Below are 17,258 nucleotides of genomic sequence, written 5' to 3'. Positions count from 1 at the left end.
TCTTGACGACCAAATACATACATATAAATTTAAAAATATTTAAAACGCTTTATAAAAAGAAAAGGGATAAGTCCCTTTATAAAGCATTTGAAAAACATTTTCTTTCATCTGGATAAGGTCAATCGTGTATAAGTTCAACTATAAAGCATTTATTATTGTATGTACATAAGTATATCTAAGTCCGCTAATTGAAATAATTGTTAATAAAAATGCGCTTATTATAAATTGCAATTGTTGTTTACAGTTGTTTATAAATGTATTTTCTAGCTAAAAAACTTGTACGAGTATGTAAATTGTGAATGCTATTAAAGCTACTTAACTAATTTTTAAAAACTACTTTACATCTGATCTTTTGAAAATTTCTATCATCAGAGTTTTTTTTTATTTACATAATTGAAATTTTCGAAATGTGCCTGCAATTTAACTTCAGAGTAAGTCAAAAATTAAAATAAAATATAATAAATTTTATTTCAGAAAATCAATGCATGCAAAAATCCAATAATTATTACTAAAGAAAAACAAGTATTTTAGCATGAAATTTTAAACTTTTGAAAAGCAACCTTCTTGAAGCATAAGAAAACTAAATGTAAGTATGTATTATAAGTGAGAGTGGGCAGGAAAGTGGAAGAACTTAAGTGTAACTAAGCAAATTAACGAAAGCAGTTCACTTCAAGGCAGCTACAACTACAAATACGATTTGTAGATTTTACTAAACTTTCGTTGGCTAAATAGGAGTGTTGTCAGAGTTAGTTTATAAAAACATATGTGTAAATATATATAACAAATATTTAATTTTGTTGTTGTATTTAATACCGCTGTATGCATTTTATTACGCGCGAGTGTGGGTGTAAAGAAATAAAAGTAAAGACGATTTTTCTTGTGTATGTTGTTAGTACATTGAATTACAAATACAAGTACACTCATACATACATATACAAGGTGCCGCAAAACTAATCGCCCGATAGGAATATTTATATTCTTTGCAAAAGGACTCATACGTCAATCGCATTTGACACTCGGGAACTAGACAGCTGCGGTATGCAAACAAACAATCAATGCCGCGCCTCAAAATAAAGATTTCCATTACTCAAACAAAATTGGATGGTTAATTTTGCGCCACCTTGTACTACTAATGTGAATATGCATGATATAAACGTATGAAAATATATATTATGTCTGTGTGGATATGCAAAACTATTTTATTTATTTCATTTTTTGTTTTTTTTTTCAGTTTATTATTATTAAAAAACGTATATGTATGTACGTATAATATATAATTTTTGCATGTACGCACCTGTATCCACAATGACATCTATGAGATCCATGGATTTGGCGAAGGCATCTTTCAGATTGATATGATGAAAGGAGACAATGCTGCCCTCACGTTTCGCCCGATCGAGTGCCTCACGCCGCTTGAGCGCCTTCTCGCGTCGCATCTGGTTCTTATAAAATTCAGCAAAATTGTTAACGATGATGGGAATAGGCAAAGCGATTACCAGAACACCGCATATGCAACACACAGTACCAATAACCTTTCCCAGTGCAGTAGTGGGATAGATGTCCCCGTAGCCAACAGTTGTCATTGTAATACCCGCCCACCAAAATGTTTCCGGTATTGAAACGAATTTTGTATCCTTTTCATCCTTTTCGGCAAAATATGCCAGCGAAGAAAATATGAGAACGCCCATGGCCAGGAACAGCATTAGTAGACCGAGTTCCTTATATGAATTACGTAGCGTAAAGCCTAACGACTGCAGGCCCGTTGAGTGACGGGCCAGCTTAAGGATTCGCAGGATGCGCATGATGCGAAATACTTGCACCACCCGGCGCACATCCTGGAACTGGTCCGTTGCATTTTTATTCGTCTCCAATAGGAATAGGGAAACAAAATATGGGAGTATTGCCAATAGATCGATTATATTAAGGCCGCCCTTAAAGAATTTCCATTTATCCGGCGACGCACTAAACCTAAGTATATACTCTAAGGTGAACCACGATATGCAAACGGCCTCAACCATAGCCAATTGCGGATTATCGGATGGTGTACCATTCTCACTGTGTTGTAGTTGTGGTAGGGTGTTCAACGTCAGGGCTATGGTAGACAGGACTATAAATAGTATGGATATCACTGCGATAACCTGTTGAGTAGAATTCAATTCAATTCAGAAGCTTGTTTTCTGTTTATGCTTGCATAATTTTGCTTAAAAAATTCTTTTTGTTTTTTGTTTTTGCTTTGGATTTCGCATCATGTTTTTGTTGTATTTCAATCGAAACTTTATAGAGGTTACGTTTTACTTAATATTTCGCTAACTAAAATAAGTTTTAATATACTCTATATTTGTACTAAATGATAGAATAAAAGATCGAAAAAGGAGATAAAGTTAACTTAAAAAAATTGTCAAGAAAAATAAGTGTTTAATTTTTAAGAAAGTTTGGTTGGCAGAAGACCAAGCTTTAAAAAGGTTTCAAGGGTTACAGCCGCAGTTGCAGCGTGAAGCAGCTGAAGCTTGTTAAAAAGCAGAAATCACGAAGAGGCAAAAGTTGGAGACATTCATTTAGTCAAGGCGCTGAAAATTGTTGTTGGTTACTTTGTTGCAAATCATTTCAGCTCTTTTCTTACATCAAACCAGTTCCAAAGAATTCATTGCGGTCTATGTATTTTGTATTTGTAAATACATATGGGGCACTATATATGTACAACTATAAACATAAACGCTGGGTGGGTGCATATTAGTATGTGTCTGTGTGCGTGTGATTTTCAATTTTATATTCGAACTAGCTGCTGAGGGAAAATGTATTTGAGTCTTTGGTGCGGTGTCATTGAAATTTTTCTAGTTTTTTAGAGGAGTTGCGAACGTATGCTGGTATGAGTTTTGCACCTGGACAAAGGCAAACTATTTTACAACTACACATTGTATGTAGTTAAACAACAAATTATAATGTTTAAAAGACATATATTAAAGTAAAAGTCTTTTAAAAACCAACTTTTAATTTCTTTCATTTTTTTTGTTGCTTATAGCGTTTGTTGATATTACTGGAAAAGGTGCGAACAACGAATCATGAATGGAAGGACCTTGACTTTGAAATAGAGCTTGTTTACCATTTAGTGTAATCACTAGTTCACTGTACAGTGGAGCTGAGTTGCTTAGGGAGAGCACACGAAATACAAACTATATAAAATTTACGCTAATGGACTTTAGCACAGGTAAGGAAAGTATAAAAATTTGTAAAACTATAAATAGATACATAAAAACTAACTTACAATTAAAATAAATTATATGCGTACTTGAAGAAATAAATTTGTAGTGTTAAACTTTATTTGGGGTTCAAAAGAATAGGTGTAAAGTATTATTTACGAGACAAACTCACACAACACAAAAATACAAAAAACACACAAACATATATATTTATAATTGTTGAGGATATAATAAACATATAAAAAAGTATAGAGGGCGACACACGTAGTTACGCATCAGGTGAAAGTAAAAAATATGCATTTTCTTAACTTTTGTTATGATTTTTTTGTTTTAAGAAAACTGAAGTTTTTTCTATTATTACTTTTAAATAAAATAAAAGAATTTTATTTTTATAAAAATTATCTTTTGAAAATAAAAATAAGAAAATTATAAGAAGTAAATGCACGAAAATTTGTTAAGCTAATCTGAAGTTGCTGCTGCAGCTAGTTGGCGTAAGAGTAGGTATTTACGAGTATAGTATAGTTTTAGGGGCGCTACGTTTGCTACATTCAAAACAAGGTAGCACTAACTAATTTTGGATGCAGATAGCAACCGGCTGGGTGAACTGAGCTAGTGACACGCATAGGGTAAATGTAAATAAATTTGCTTGATTTTTTTCGGGATGGAATTGGCGGTGATAAGAAAAGCACGTAATTCACTTCGCTAACTTTGTGTCTTTGCGGTTTCTTGTGTAGTTTGACTTTGATTTCAGGTCAACCAAAAACTTTGCTTGACGTTTTTTTACTTAACCTTAATCTTTTTTGAATTTTTGTGTGAGTATTTACCAATAGAAAAAATAGTAACAATAAGAAGTTAAAAAGTGCTAATTGTTTTTTTTATTAAAGTTTAATTTTTCACTTTTCAAATCTTTTTGAAGAAATTTAAATTTTTCGGAAAATACATACATATGTGTGGGCTTGCGCTATATGCACAATCATTTTGCATTTGTTTTGGAATAAAGACACACTTAATAAGGCAGTTCACAGTTAGGTGGAAATAACCTAGTATCTTGGCATTTGGAGCTACCATGGCTACACATCATCTAAATGTACTATATATATCGGTCAGTCCATAAGTTCGTGCGTATTTTACCCATAATTTCACTTTTGTACGATTTTTGAATACAAAAATTATTCGCGGAATATAACGAAACTAGTTATATTTTCTTTGATATATTGTGCATTCAATAAGTGATTTTAATCGCGGATACGTGTTGTTCAAAAATAAAATGTCATCTTCGAACGCGTATAAGAGGCATACTGCTGCTGCAGAAATAAACACTGTTCACGGAGAGGATACCGTGAGTGTAAGGTCTGCGCAAAAGTGGTTTTCAAAATTCCGAAGTAATAACTGCGACGTGGAGGATACCCCGCGCGCTGGTCGTCCTGAAGTCTTTAACTCCGACGCCTTGCTCGAACTCGTGGAAGCTGAGCCAAATTTGACAGGCGATATGATAGCTCAGAGGTTAAATTCATCGCATGGAACAGTTCACAGGCACCTGGTTCAGTTGGGAAAGGTTTAAAAGCTGAAAAAATGGGTTCCGTATAGACTTTCCGTCGCCAACCTTCAGCAGAGAGTGAATGTGTGTTCTCATCTGCTGCAACGGCTTGAAACAAGAACTACTCCTAAAAAAAAACTATAAAAAGGGATATCGAAGCGTATTTTGGCTCCAAGGACCAACAATTTTTTGAGCAGGCAATTAAAAAGTTGCCTAAACGTTGGGAAGACATTGTAAATAATGCAGGAAAAATTATTATTGATTAATAAATACTTTAAATATCTTTTTTATTAATTTTAAAACCACCTTTAAAAAACGCACGAACTTATGGACTGACCTGATATTTGCCGTCATAATTTGCAACTACTATAATGCGAGGTTATTTGGATTATATTGTGAACTCATTTAGTTAAAGAAAAATTGTGTGTTTTTACAAAACATCTCAGTTTTTACATGAAAGACACAAAGTTGACACGAAATCTACTACATTTTCTAAAGCTACTACTTTTTCTCGCTACACTTTAATGCTGCTCGAAACAAATCGATAATAAGCAAAGTGAGCAACGAGTACACAATACTAGCAATCGGGTCTGCAGTCGATTTTTTAGGTTCAAAACAAAATTTATCGCTTTTTTCCGAAAATAGTTAAAGATCTTGCCCGCAAAACTGGCAGTAACATTTTTTTTTCTTTGCTAATTATCTAGATTACATACTTGTTTGTACTGTTTTTGTTCTGTATTGTTTGTAAAAAACAACAACTTTGTTATATTTTTCGAACTAAAGATACGGCAACAAAAAAGTGGCGCTTAAAATCTTAATTGGTAAAAAATATAAAAAATTGTTGGTAAAATTTTCGATATTTTTTAACATAACTAAATGATAAAAAAAATAATTAAGACTCAAATTCACGGATATTACAACAGTTTTTATTAAAAACTAAGCGCTTAATCCAATTCAGTCAATTACAACTATCAACAATGCATGGAAATTTGTTTAACTGTGTTACTCATATGAAAACGGCATTTAATTATGAATTTTTGGAACCAGTAAATGAAATTTATTTGCATTAAAAAAGCACTTTTACCATAAGAAATACAAAAACAAGAACGAAATAAAGAACAAAATAAAAACAAAACAAATCTCTTAAAAAACACACGTCGGCTGCGCGTAGGCCAACAAAGTTAACAATTAATTAGAGCACTAAACATTGCTTAATTGTTTATGTCAGTAACAATAACAACAAACAACCTCAATTTCGTTACAACTGTATTGGGGTCTTACTGTAGCTGGTCAGGCGGGGGGTACTGAAATATTGAAATACGAGTATGCACATTGCGGCGCAATGCCTTGAGCTTTCTGATCTTCGCATTTCCGCTTTGTGCATCTAACTACAAATATACATACATACGAAATAGTGTTCCATTATTTATTTGATTCACTTTCACATCTCACACTTCATTTTTCTCGTTACTCGTTTTACGTTTCACGTTTCACATGTCTCAACCTTTTCGATTTGGTTTGCAATCGTCTGCCTTCAAATTTGACACACTTTTGACTGCAGCGGAAAAATTTGCAAATATTTGTCTTGTAATTACTTAGGATAATTAGTTTGGACATTTCATCGCCCATTCAGGCATAAAACATATTCTCGCTTGTTGTGTAAGTCTTTATATGTAGGTATGTTTTAAGGAAAATAGTTCATGTAGTAATTTGTTTTTGTATATATGAATATGTCCACATCTACCATGGCGATCACTGTACGCAACAACGCATTAATAATCGTTTTCGATGTTGAATGTGACATTTGATTTGATTATGATGCATTGGAAAGAAAAAGTGTCAATTGGATAATTGGATAGTGAAAATTTGGAAAAATTGCAGGAAAGGGTCTAAAAAGTATTTTTTGCTTAAAAGAGGACGAGCTGTAAATTTAACCTAAAACTATTTATGCAAATTGTATATAAAAATATGATAAATACTGAATGAAAATAGAAGAAGTAGTGGTTACTAAGGGGCTAAGGCATTCAGCACACTATTACATCGATAGACGGAAAAACCTTTTCGACTTCTCTTTTTGAAATCAAAGCAATTTTTGTGATGCTTGAAAACTATGATATATAAATATCTTACAGAGCACTTGGAATATATATGTATGTGATAAGTTGCAACACTAATAATATTTTTGCTTGGGACTTATGTTGAAGAGTATTGGAAAGAAGGAGTAACTTATTCGTTTTATTGACATTTTTTTGAGAAAATTTATAAAAATCGTAAAAATAGGAAAAAATTAAAGTTGAGTATTAAAGAAAATATTTAACAAAATGAATAAAAACAAGTAGAATGACAAAGTGCTTTGAAAGCCATCAATGGGACAATGGACGAATAATAGGGATCTATGTACAAATGCAATTGAGCGAAATGAATTCTAAGTGAATTCCTTTATAATACTTACATATAATGTTTGAATTTCTCAATGTTCTCTTAAGAAAATATTTAGCAGCTAATCTCTTCGGGATGTTTGATAAACCTCACTATCCAATTTTTTTATTAATATCTTGAACTCAAACGATTTTCTCTGCCCTAATCACCTCATCTCAGGTTGCTTGGCAAATCGCATCGCTTAGCAAGCCAAATTCTCAAACTGAAATCCAGTGCTCTCAACCTAGTGATTTTTGCGCTAAGTCTGGTGCTTTTTATGAATAAAAACACTGGAAAACTGATTTTCGCACAGCTTGTGTTTAGTGTTTTTGAATTACGAACATTCTCGTTTGGTCTAAATTTTTGCGCGTTTCAAAATCAAAATCTTGGCAACACTGCTGATGCCTACTTGCAAAAACTCTTAACCTAATTTTTGTGAAATAATGATGGGTTTTCTAACTCTTGCCGAGAACATATTCCATATTATAGTAGAAATCATTTTTTAAGTGGCTCCAATAATAGGAAAAAATATAAAGCCATCTTTCAACATTTTTCATTCGCAATGATCTCAAGATTTCGCATACAATTTTAAAGGGAAGCCTGATAGGTGCTTTCCTCTACTTGAATACCCAATCGAGCGTGCGAGAAGGACTAATCAAGTATTTAGGCCTATCAACTGCAATAGCTGCGACGGAGGTGTGCGTCGAACTAACTCCACGACATAATTATAGCTATAGAGTCAGCCAACGAACTGTAACACTAACACTAACTAAAATGTATGTATTAAAATATAGTAAGTAAAATATATTTAGGGACGGCACAAATTTCAAGTTTATTGCTTTGTCGTTGAATCAGTATCAAACTGAAACAAGCAAGGTAAAGTGGACTTGTAGTTTTGGACAAAAAAGCACTTCCTTAGTAGTTGGACACATCACAGATGGCTTATTTAAGGGTTCCGATTAGTTGGTCTCACATTTAGATACATTTTGGGTTGGGGAATAAGTTCATAGCGTTTTCATAATTCCTTTTATTTTACAAGGATTTGTTTGCTGTTTGGCAAAGGGTAAGTATTTATTCGATAGAACTATTGTAGCTCTACAAAACTACGTTAATTGTATTTTTGAGTTTTTTAATTTTGTATTAGTTTTGAGGCTTAGAAATGGAATACACAGGAGGCAAAAATTGACATTTTCGACACCTGCTGTTCTTTGCTTTTCGTCGAGGTCAAAAAGCTGCCAAATCAGCCCGGTACCTTTGTGACGTGTGTGGAGAATGTGTCGTAGGCGAGTCTACAGCACCGAAATGGTTTGCAAAGTTCAAAAATGGCGACTTTGACGTCGATGACACGTTCCGCAACGGAAGGTCTTTTGAATTCGATGAAGAACGTCTCAAATCATTTTTGAAGGAGAAGAGTCACTAAACCAGTGGTGATTTCGTAGAAAAATGAACCGCGATTCCCAATCACCTTCATTCAATGGGATTTACTGAAAATTTGAGACTCTGGGAGCCTGGGTGCTTTACGAGTTCAACGAAAAAACAAAGAAAGTCATCTTTAAATTGCTTCTCAGCATCTCGCCCCCCATCAAGCAACACGCGGTCATAAACAGCACATTTTGTACCAAATCGTCACGGGTGCATATAAATCAATATGAGTGGGTGGCTACAGTAGACACGCCAAAGTCGAGAGTCAAGCCGGATCTTCTTCGAAAGAAGATCATGATCGGTGTTTGGTGGGACTGGGAGAACATGGGTCACTGAAAAATGCTCGAAAAGAATGCCACGGTCTACAAAGAGTTCTACATTGCCCAGCTACACCGCATGAATGAGGCTATTCAGCTGAAAAGACCTGATCGACATGGCCAAACCATACTCCTTCACGGCAACGCCAGGCCCTATGTTGCACAAGCCGTCAAAGCCGCGCTCCAAGAGCTGGAGTGGGAGGTCCTTCAGCACATGCCGTATTCTCCGGACCTTGCACCGACCGATTACCATCTTTTCCGCTCTCTGTCAAACCATATGAAGGGCGTTATCGTCGATAACAAAGCGGCCCTTAAAAACAGGCTCAACTTCTTTGACACCAGACCAGGCGATTTTTGACGGAACGACATCAACAAATTGGTCGAGATAGGGGAAAAGGTTATAAACAGCAACGGCGGGTATATAACTGATTAACTTATTGATGTAATTATTGTTTTTGGTTTAAATAAAAGTTTTCGGTGAAAACGCTACGAACTTATTCCCCAACCTGATAGAAATGTTTTCTCTTTAAGCAATGCATATTTCATAAGAACATTTTAAATTATGCGAACATGTGAGAAGCTTAAAACAGCTTATGAACGAATTAGTAGGCAAGAAGAATACGGGAACACGCCGGAATAATGAGACAACGCATTATTAGTTAGCTATCCTAAATAATAAACCAAAATCTGTTTGATATCCTCGAAACGTGTTAGATGCACTTTCCAAATAGGAATAGTTTGAGTAAGCTCGTAAGATATTCTACTTCGTTCTAGCGCGAGTGCGATGAGGTACCGCTTTCGTGATTTTCATTAATACTAATGCTCATTGCAGTGTATCTATGAAATGTACTCCAAGGGCTCAAAAACTTTATTCATCACCACTCAGTCTGTCTGACGTTTGGCGTTTCTGCAACTTGACCTTTGGAGTATGGCGTAGTTGAGGTACACTTGATGAATGCTGGCCCAAAAAGCACCCTAAGCAAAATAAGATTCTGGGAGTAACCCGAATGTGGAATAGACTTCGTAGTAATGTATGTACCTATCTCCACTGAGTTCTGAAAAGCTTTGACTTTTTTGGTTTTGGTATAATAATTATGGAAGCACAACCACATGTTTGCCAAAAGTCCGAAATCAAATTATTGCTAAATAACAGATCATAGAGACGAAAAATATGTACATATAAATGTCGAATCAAAATTTTTTTAATAGCTACCAGTTAAACGCGCGTATACGTATGTTGTCGAAGAAAGATCTAATTACAAACACTTGATCATTTCTAACTTTCAGGCAATTGACCTTTAACCTAAGTCTTGAAAATTTGCCTAATAAATTAAAACTTATCGAATTTTGGCGCTTTACAGTACTTTTATAATGAATTAATATAGTTAATTTCACCAGAATCAAGGGGCATAATATACGTATAATATATATATTATGTGTATATATGTATTTGGGTACGAGTATGACACTCTTCTCTCGTCTGCGAGCCTTTGAAGGCAGATTGATTTTTAGACTTAATTTCAGCACCCATTCGTGTTTGACTAACTAAATCCTATTCTATACAAAATTAAAAACAATGAGCTCCATGTGTTTGTGTGACATTCCAACATGCTGCAGACTTCATATTAAGCATAACCAATTTCATGTAATTAAGTAACGTGCAAATAACGCCTATAAATTTCGTTCATAATTATACAATAATTACATAGCAAGTAACTGTAATTAAATATATAAGTTGACAAACATACATACATAAACACATCGATGCAATACATTTAACTACGAGTACAAATCAAATTTACATTTAAATAGAGGGGTATAGATCTACTACAATATTTACAAAATAATATTCAAATACTGGTACATACTTAAATACATAAATAAAATTAAAAAATTATAATTATATCCATATACATACATACATACAAGTATAATTACATAAAAGGTACATAAATTCAAAATAAGTTACAAAATAAAATATTAAAAAATTTTGAATAAATAAATAAATACTAAGCCTGATTTTACAAGTATTTACACATTTTCCTACTTGGTATACATACATACACACATATTGAGTAATTTTTGTACATTTGTGGAAAGCAAACTCAAATAAAAAGTGGGGTATAAAAATTCCATTCCACATCAGAACAAAAATTAGTACAAAGACACGCACATTTGTCTCTAATGCTTTTTGTTTTGTTTTTGGTTTTGTAATGTACTTGCAAGTATCGAGCAATTTGGTGTTACGAGTAGAAAAAAAACTTGGTAAGCATAGATGCTACTTATATATATATATTGTATTTGGAAAACAAGAAACTGGAGTACTTATGGGGTTGTGGAGTGCATGTGGTTCACATCCTTTTCTTGGCTTTACCAAAGAAAACAAACAAAATTCGAAACAAACAACGGAATGGCATAGAGTTTGCTGTTGTTTTATATAAAGTTCTTTTTTATTATTATTGCTTTTTAGGCAATACGAGTATGTCTATGAATCACCATTATCATTTGGCGGGAGATTATTATTACAACAATACTACAACAAAGGAGAAACACCGTGGAAACACCAAAATTTAAGAAAATGGGTACAAAAAAAAAAAAAGTTCAAATCAAACGAAAAAAAGAAAAACTGAAAGAATTTTGATTTTGCTTGTAAACGAGTATTAGCTAATAGAATACTAGTGGGAAATTTTTAAAATAAAAAGTTAAGGACAACAAAACAAGAGTTAAAAAAGGTTGAGAACTACGAGCTTTCTTACGGAATACAGAGCCTTACGATTTTTGAGAAACAAGCTTCCGCAAAAACCACTAGAACATTACAATAAGTGTAATACAAAACATATTTTTACTTTTTTAGTGATTAATTCTCACATATCGACAATAGATTAGACGCCAAGCATTCAATCTATGATTCAAACAAAATATGACTAATTAAAGAAAATCTGTTTAAATAATTTGTTTCTGTATCTACGCCACCAATTTTAAAAAACTTAGGAGGGATATAATTTTTCAACCGAAAACAATAAGATTATGTTTGGAATTGTTTAGTGTATTTGTAATTATAATAAATATTTAGTTAAGTACAATAGTTAGAAGAAAGAACAACAACAACGAGAGGACTTTGACACATAACTATCCAACAAAGGACAATAATGGAAGTTTTTGTTTCTGTTTATGGGAGTTTTTGTTATTGTACGAGCACATATCTCAACGGGTAGGAATGAGTATGTCTGAAGTATTTAAGCGAGAATTTTAGTCAGACTTAATTTTACATTTAATTAATTTTGCTTTGCTTTCAAACAAATTTTGTTTTTTATTCCTTTAAATACTTCACATTTTATTCTAATTAAAAAGTACTTATTTTTACTACAATATTTGTTGTATTTTCTTTTACTGTTGGATTATTGTAAGTATTGTTGGGGTACTAGCATGTAAATGTTGAAGCAATAAATATGTATTAACTTCAAAAAAAAATGAAAATTGTTTGTTGGTTCTCATATTATTCTTATTGTCGTTTAAAAAAGGATGTGGTTTCGGGCGGTATATCGGAAAAAGAAATTATAACCAAATATCATTGATTTTGTAGCTAATTTTTGAAAGTGAATAAATTTCGAAAAACAGCACAACTGACAAAGAACTCTGGAAATTTTTCCAAAAATCAAAAGCAAAAAAACAAAAAAATAGTTAAAGTGAAAGAAGATACTGAAAAAAATTTATTTGAATTGATTATTTATGTATAACAAAAAAATTCACCAGTTAGCGCAATTTTATCGGCCGATCATAGATTTGTTTAAGCTAAGTAAGAAGGAAGTACACTTGGCTGATTGATTGAGCCAGCGTTTACCAAGTAGCTTATCGGAAGGCATTGTTGCACATCTGATGATTTCTCTTCCATTGACAAAAGACTGAACTCTGCTTTGTATAAATCTAGAGCGACTAAGCTTCCTTGGTTCTCTGTTCCTCCGCTTTATTGAGGGCCAATGCGGACCATAACTTTATAAAATATCACCTATTAAGCTCTGATACGTCCGTTTATAGTGTAATTTTTAACAGTGAATGAAGTCTGTTCTATTCTCCTATAGAGATTAAAAAGAAAAACAATGCAGCTGTTCCAAGTTTTTGCGTTGGTCTTTTTAAGACCGAATGGAATTCCGATACATTTGGTAATAATCAGAATTACAGTTCACTATTTCATCTCGCTCGTAATTGAATAACCAATTAAAAATGAATGCTGAACATATTTAACACTTATTCAACGCCTTACGTCTGCACAGAATGTATCTGCATTTTTTTCTTTTTTCTACTGGAACGAAATTGATTTTTCGCCGAAGTGGATCCTCTTTGGGACCATTTAACCTAAAGTAACCTAAAGCCCCTTATAAAAAACCATCTGCCGTTCGGATTCGGTTTAAAACTGTAGGTACGTCCAACATCAAGATGTGTGGTGGAGAGGAGCTCGGTAAACACCCAAAACAAGTGTAAACACCGATTATTTCAATATACATATACCCATGGTGGACAATCTGATCGCGAACGTCTAGGCGATAGATACTTCAGGCTTTGTTTTCATCTCGCCATACTTTCGCTACTATAACTTTTAAGTTTTCTGCCTGATTCTACATATTTATTGTATCTATCCTCTTCGTTCTGCAATAATGAGCCCATAGAAATTTTGTTCAAATAAACTGCTTAGACTTCCAACAAAGTGAAGCTGAATCTCTTTTTGGGCTAATCCAATTGAGTATTCCATTTTTGCTCACACTACTAGGAATAATAATGGCTATCATATAACAGTACATACTGGAAGAGCGTTGAAGCCAAGCTTCTTATCGAATACGCACGGAGGTTGGCCATTGTTTGCCAGGGGAAAGATGCTATATGAAATATGGTAGTTGTGTGTTTGAAGAACAAACGCTGAACTTACTGCTGCTATGTCACGCATAAATGCACTAAGTGACGGCTTTCGCCTCTACCTAAGCCAATTCATCCGCTTTCTCCCTTCCATTCATCCAGGTCTCTAGTGCGAGAAGCCCCGACAGATGATTATTGAATGAGACACTAAGCACAAATCCATTTTTAATTCAATAGTTTGCTGATATTTGGTGAAATAAGATCAGATCTCTCAATACCGCACTCTGCTGAATGTATGAAAAAGCTAATCATAAGATACCGTTTGGAAGCGGCATAAAACTGTATTTTCTACTTAGCTGATAACTCAAGCCAGATCATCAGATTAGAAAAATCTCTGTTAGACTTTGTTCGGCACAGTTTAATTCACCTGGTCTTCCTGCTCTTATTAATATTTCATGTATTTGCAGCCAAAGATGAAGAGTTCGAAAGTCACTATTTGCCGTAATTTTATGTTCATAGGCAAAATAGAATTGTAGAATTGTTAGTTTGCTGTCTTTTCTTAGAACGTCTTACATTACTCCACTTCCTTTCTATTGTGGTAAGTGTGGTTCTCTTTAGGATAAGCATAAGCTCCACTAAATATTAATATTCAACTTTTGAGGTACCAGAACCACACAATGAGACCTTCTAGAATTATCTAATACAATTACGGACGCTGTTTAAAAGTAGTAGATTATGCAACATCGACTGAACATTTAAAGTAACTACTTCATGTGTTCAATCCCTTCTGATTAACAGCTACTATACACATACATATTTAAAACACATATGTACATATATATGCTACACATATTTACTTTTTACCTCTACTATGATCTAATCCAAATAAAGCACTGGTTATTTATAATGTAGTAGAACCTTTTTTAAAAGCATGACACATAGATATAGATACAAATGAAGATATATATGTGAATTATATGAAAATGTTTGTTATTTGAAAAACAAGGGAAAATGAGGAATTTTTTAAACATAAATCAATACAAAAATTGTGAAAAATTGTAAGAGATGTCCCCAAATGTGTTGTAATTATTTCCGTTTCAGCAAAAAAAAAAAAAAAAAAAAAAAAAATTAACTCTAAGCTGAGGCAGAAGACTGCTTGCTAAGCGCTTGAGAATAATGGATAAGAAGCAAGAGACAGATATTTACATATGTATTAAGAGCGTATGGGTTTGAAATGGTTAAGGTGAAACTCGTACAACTCAATAGACTTCCTATAGATGTACATATGTAAATGGGTGGGTGGTCAGGCGGCTTAAGTAGGGCATGGGTTCGATTTTTGGTTTGCTTGGCTGGTGTTAAGAAAACGGAAATGTATTACAACACATGTTTGGCCACTTCTCCCCAGAGTTCTTGTGTGTAAAATTTATTTCGAGGATTTCTACAGCACATCTGCCGTCTGGTCATATCGCTTATTGCCCATCCCCAAACAAGGTTATTGGATTGTTCTTTTTATTTTTAATTTTTGTTTTTTTAGTTTTTGCAAAGCATCAACACTTGAACGTTTATCGCACGTGCTGTGTGTATAATTAGATGAATAGAGAGTTGTTAGTAAAAATTAAATGTAATATTGAAAAATTCTATCTATTAGTTAAAGAATTCGCAACTTCCTTGTTGAATCACCTGGCTGACTATTAATAGATATAAATACACAGTGCTCGATTCTTTAGGCTAGAAAAAGAAATACTTTGGATACAGTTAAAAAATATATATATTTTTGTAAGTTTTTTCGTGATTTCTTTTTAAGTTGAGGAACTCAAATTTTATGCAGGTTTAGTAATAATCTGATTCTTACAACGTAAAGAAAACACATACTATGTAAATGAAAAAAATATACGCATACGTATATGGAAATATTAATTAAGTAAAAAAGGAAGAACAACCAAACGCAAAAGACTTTTGATAATTCGATGATGAAAATTAAAATGTATTAATGCATTTTCGGAATTGTACGTTTGCACGGTACTTTAAGTTCGTGGGCTGGGTTTCCAGGCTTCTTAGTTGAAGTGAAATGAGTTTGGAAGTTATTTTACGAATCATATCTGCCACTTTGTTGGTGAAGTTAGTTAACCAAAGTTTACATTGCATTGTTCTATGGTAAATTTCCTTAAATTGTTTCATTATTAATACAAAATCGACAGGCAGTTGCACTGGTATAGTTATAGCTTGAAAAACATTTCCCCACTAGCAATGCAATAAAGTAAATTAAGGGGATACGCAAAATCGTATTGGAGCTGTTTTATGAAGGTAAGAGTACGAAAATAGTTTTGAAAATTTGTGTAAAAACTCTTGAAGCACATTGAAACGAACGATTTAATACAGATTTGGATAAATATTGTATATTATATATGCATGTATTTAAAGGAAGTATGCATGATTACAATAAGACACATACGAGTATAAATATTTAGCATAAGGGTAAAGTTATTTCACAAAACTCTCCAGTAAGTAATGCAAATGAAGCGTAATTTCGGAAGCAACAGTTTTAGAAATATTAAAACAAATATATTTGCGTTCGAAAACACCCACATTTTGAAAACTTTCTAATCAAATCACTGCTTGTAACAAACGGTGGAGGCGCTTAACTTTCTTATCACAAATAGTTAACGTTGCAGATGGAAATGGGAATTCAGGCTGCCATTAATAACTAATTGCAAGTAAAAGTATTAGTATTAGTATTTATATATGTATATATATTTATATAAAATATATATTTTACTATGTGTTATTGCTTATTAACTTTGGCATTTATATACAGCGAGCAATTTCTGAAATTTATTTCTTTTATGCAGGTGAAAAATGTTTTCCATTCGATTTTCTTTTTAGCATTTGGTAGTTATTTTGACGCATTGATAGTAAAGTATCACAATAAGTAACAAATCAACAATTCTCATAGTAAAAACGTTTATAATTCTTTGCCATATTTATCGCACAACAAACACAACAAAGCCGAGAAACATCAAGTTAACATGTATAGGTACATATATACATATGTACTATGTATTTTGACCAATGAATTCTTAAACATGGAATATATTTCGTGTTCGTAAAGCTGAGTGTATGTATAAAATTATAAAAATGTAATAAAAATATGTGTAATTAAACGACTGTGATGACTGAGGCAAAATTTACAGCGTGATTGAAATTTGTTTTCTTATTTTTCATACTTAGATATGTGAGTTGATTTAATTTGTTTTTACGCTAATTTTATGACAGAAGCCGTTACATATTTCTTTTTATGGTACAAAATTATGACCATATGGCATAAAATTATGACTATTTTGCATTTGATTATAAATAAGTTTTGTTTTATTTTATTTGCAAACAAAAATGCTTTGGTTAGCTGATTTTGCTCGTGAGTGAGCTTGAATTTAAAGTTGGGTTTTAACTCACACAATAAAAAAGTATTTGTGAGTTATAGTTCACTTTCTCATGTGCAATAACAAGCATATTGTGGCTTTT

General features: G+C 32.9%; 1 protein-coding gene and 1 long non-coding RNA gene across 6 annotated transcripts in view; one reads left to right on the top strand and one right to left on the bottom strand.

Moving 5' to 3' along the window:
• The window catches only part of LOC129242751 (potassium voltage-gated channel protein Shab), a 164,112-nt gene that overhangs the window by 104,596 nt on the left and 42,258 nt on the right, over positions 1-17,258 (bottom strand). For all 4 annotated transcript variants that reach the window (XM_054879565.1, XM_054879566.1, XM_054879568.1 and 1 more), the window contains exon 4: positions 1,295-2,138. In XM_054879565.1, the coding sequence (XP_054735540.1) occupies positions 1,295-2,138 (844 nt within the window). The remainder of the gene's footprint in view (positions 1-1,294; positions 2,139-17,258) is intronic.
• Positions 449-11,448, top strand: LOC129242753 (uncharacterized). 2 transcript variants are annotated; one of them, XR_008582216.1, is made up of 3 exons: positions 449-586; positions 3,020-3,205; positions 11,362-11,448. It is a non-coding gene; the product is annotated as an uncharacterized LOC129242753 (long non-coding RNA). The 2 variants fall into 2 exon arrangements; XR_008582215.1 differs by lacking the exon at positions 11,362-11,448 and having other exon boundaries at positions 3,020-3,299.

This window comes from Anastrepha obliqua, chromosome 3 (genome assembly GCF_027943255.1).
Source record: "Anastrepha obliqua isolate idAnaObli1 chromosome 3, idAnaObli1_1.0, whole genome shotgun sequence".
Taxonomy (NCBI): Eukaryota; Metazoa; Arthropoda; class Insecta; order Diptera; family Tephritidae; genus Anastrepha; species Anastrepha obliqua.
The sequence above is the reverse complement of the archived record's forward strand: the minus strand, read 5'-3'. Positions and strand labels throughout refer to the sequence as shown.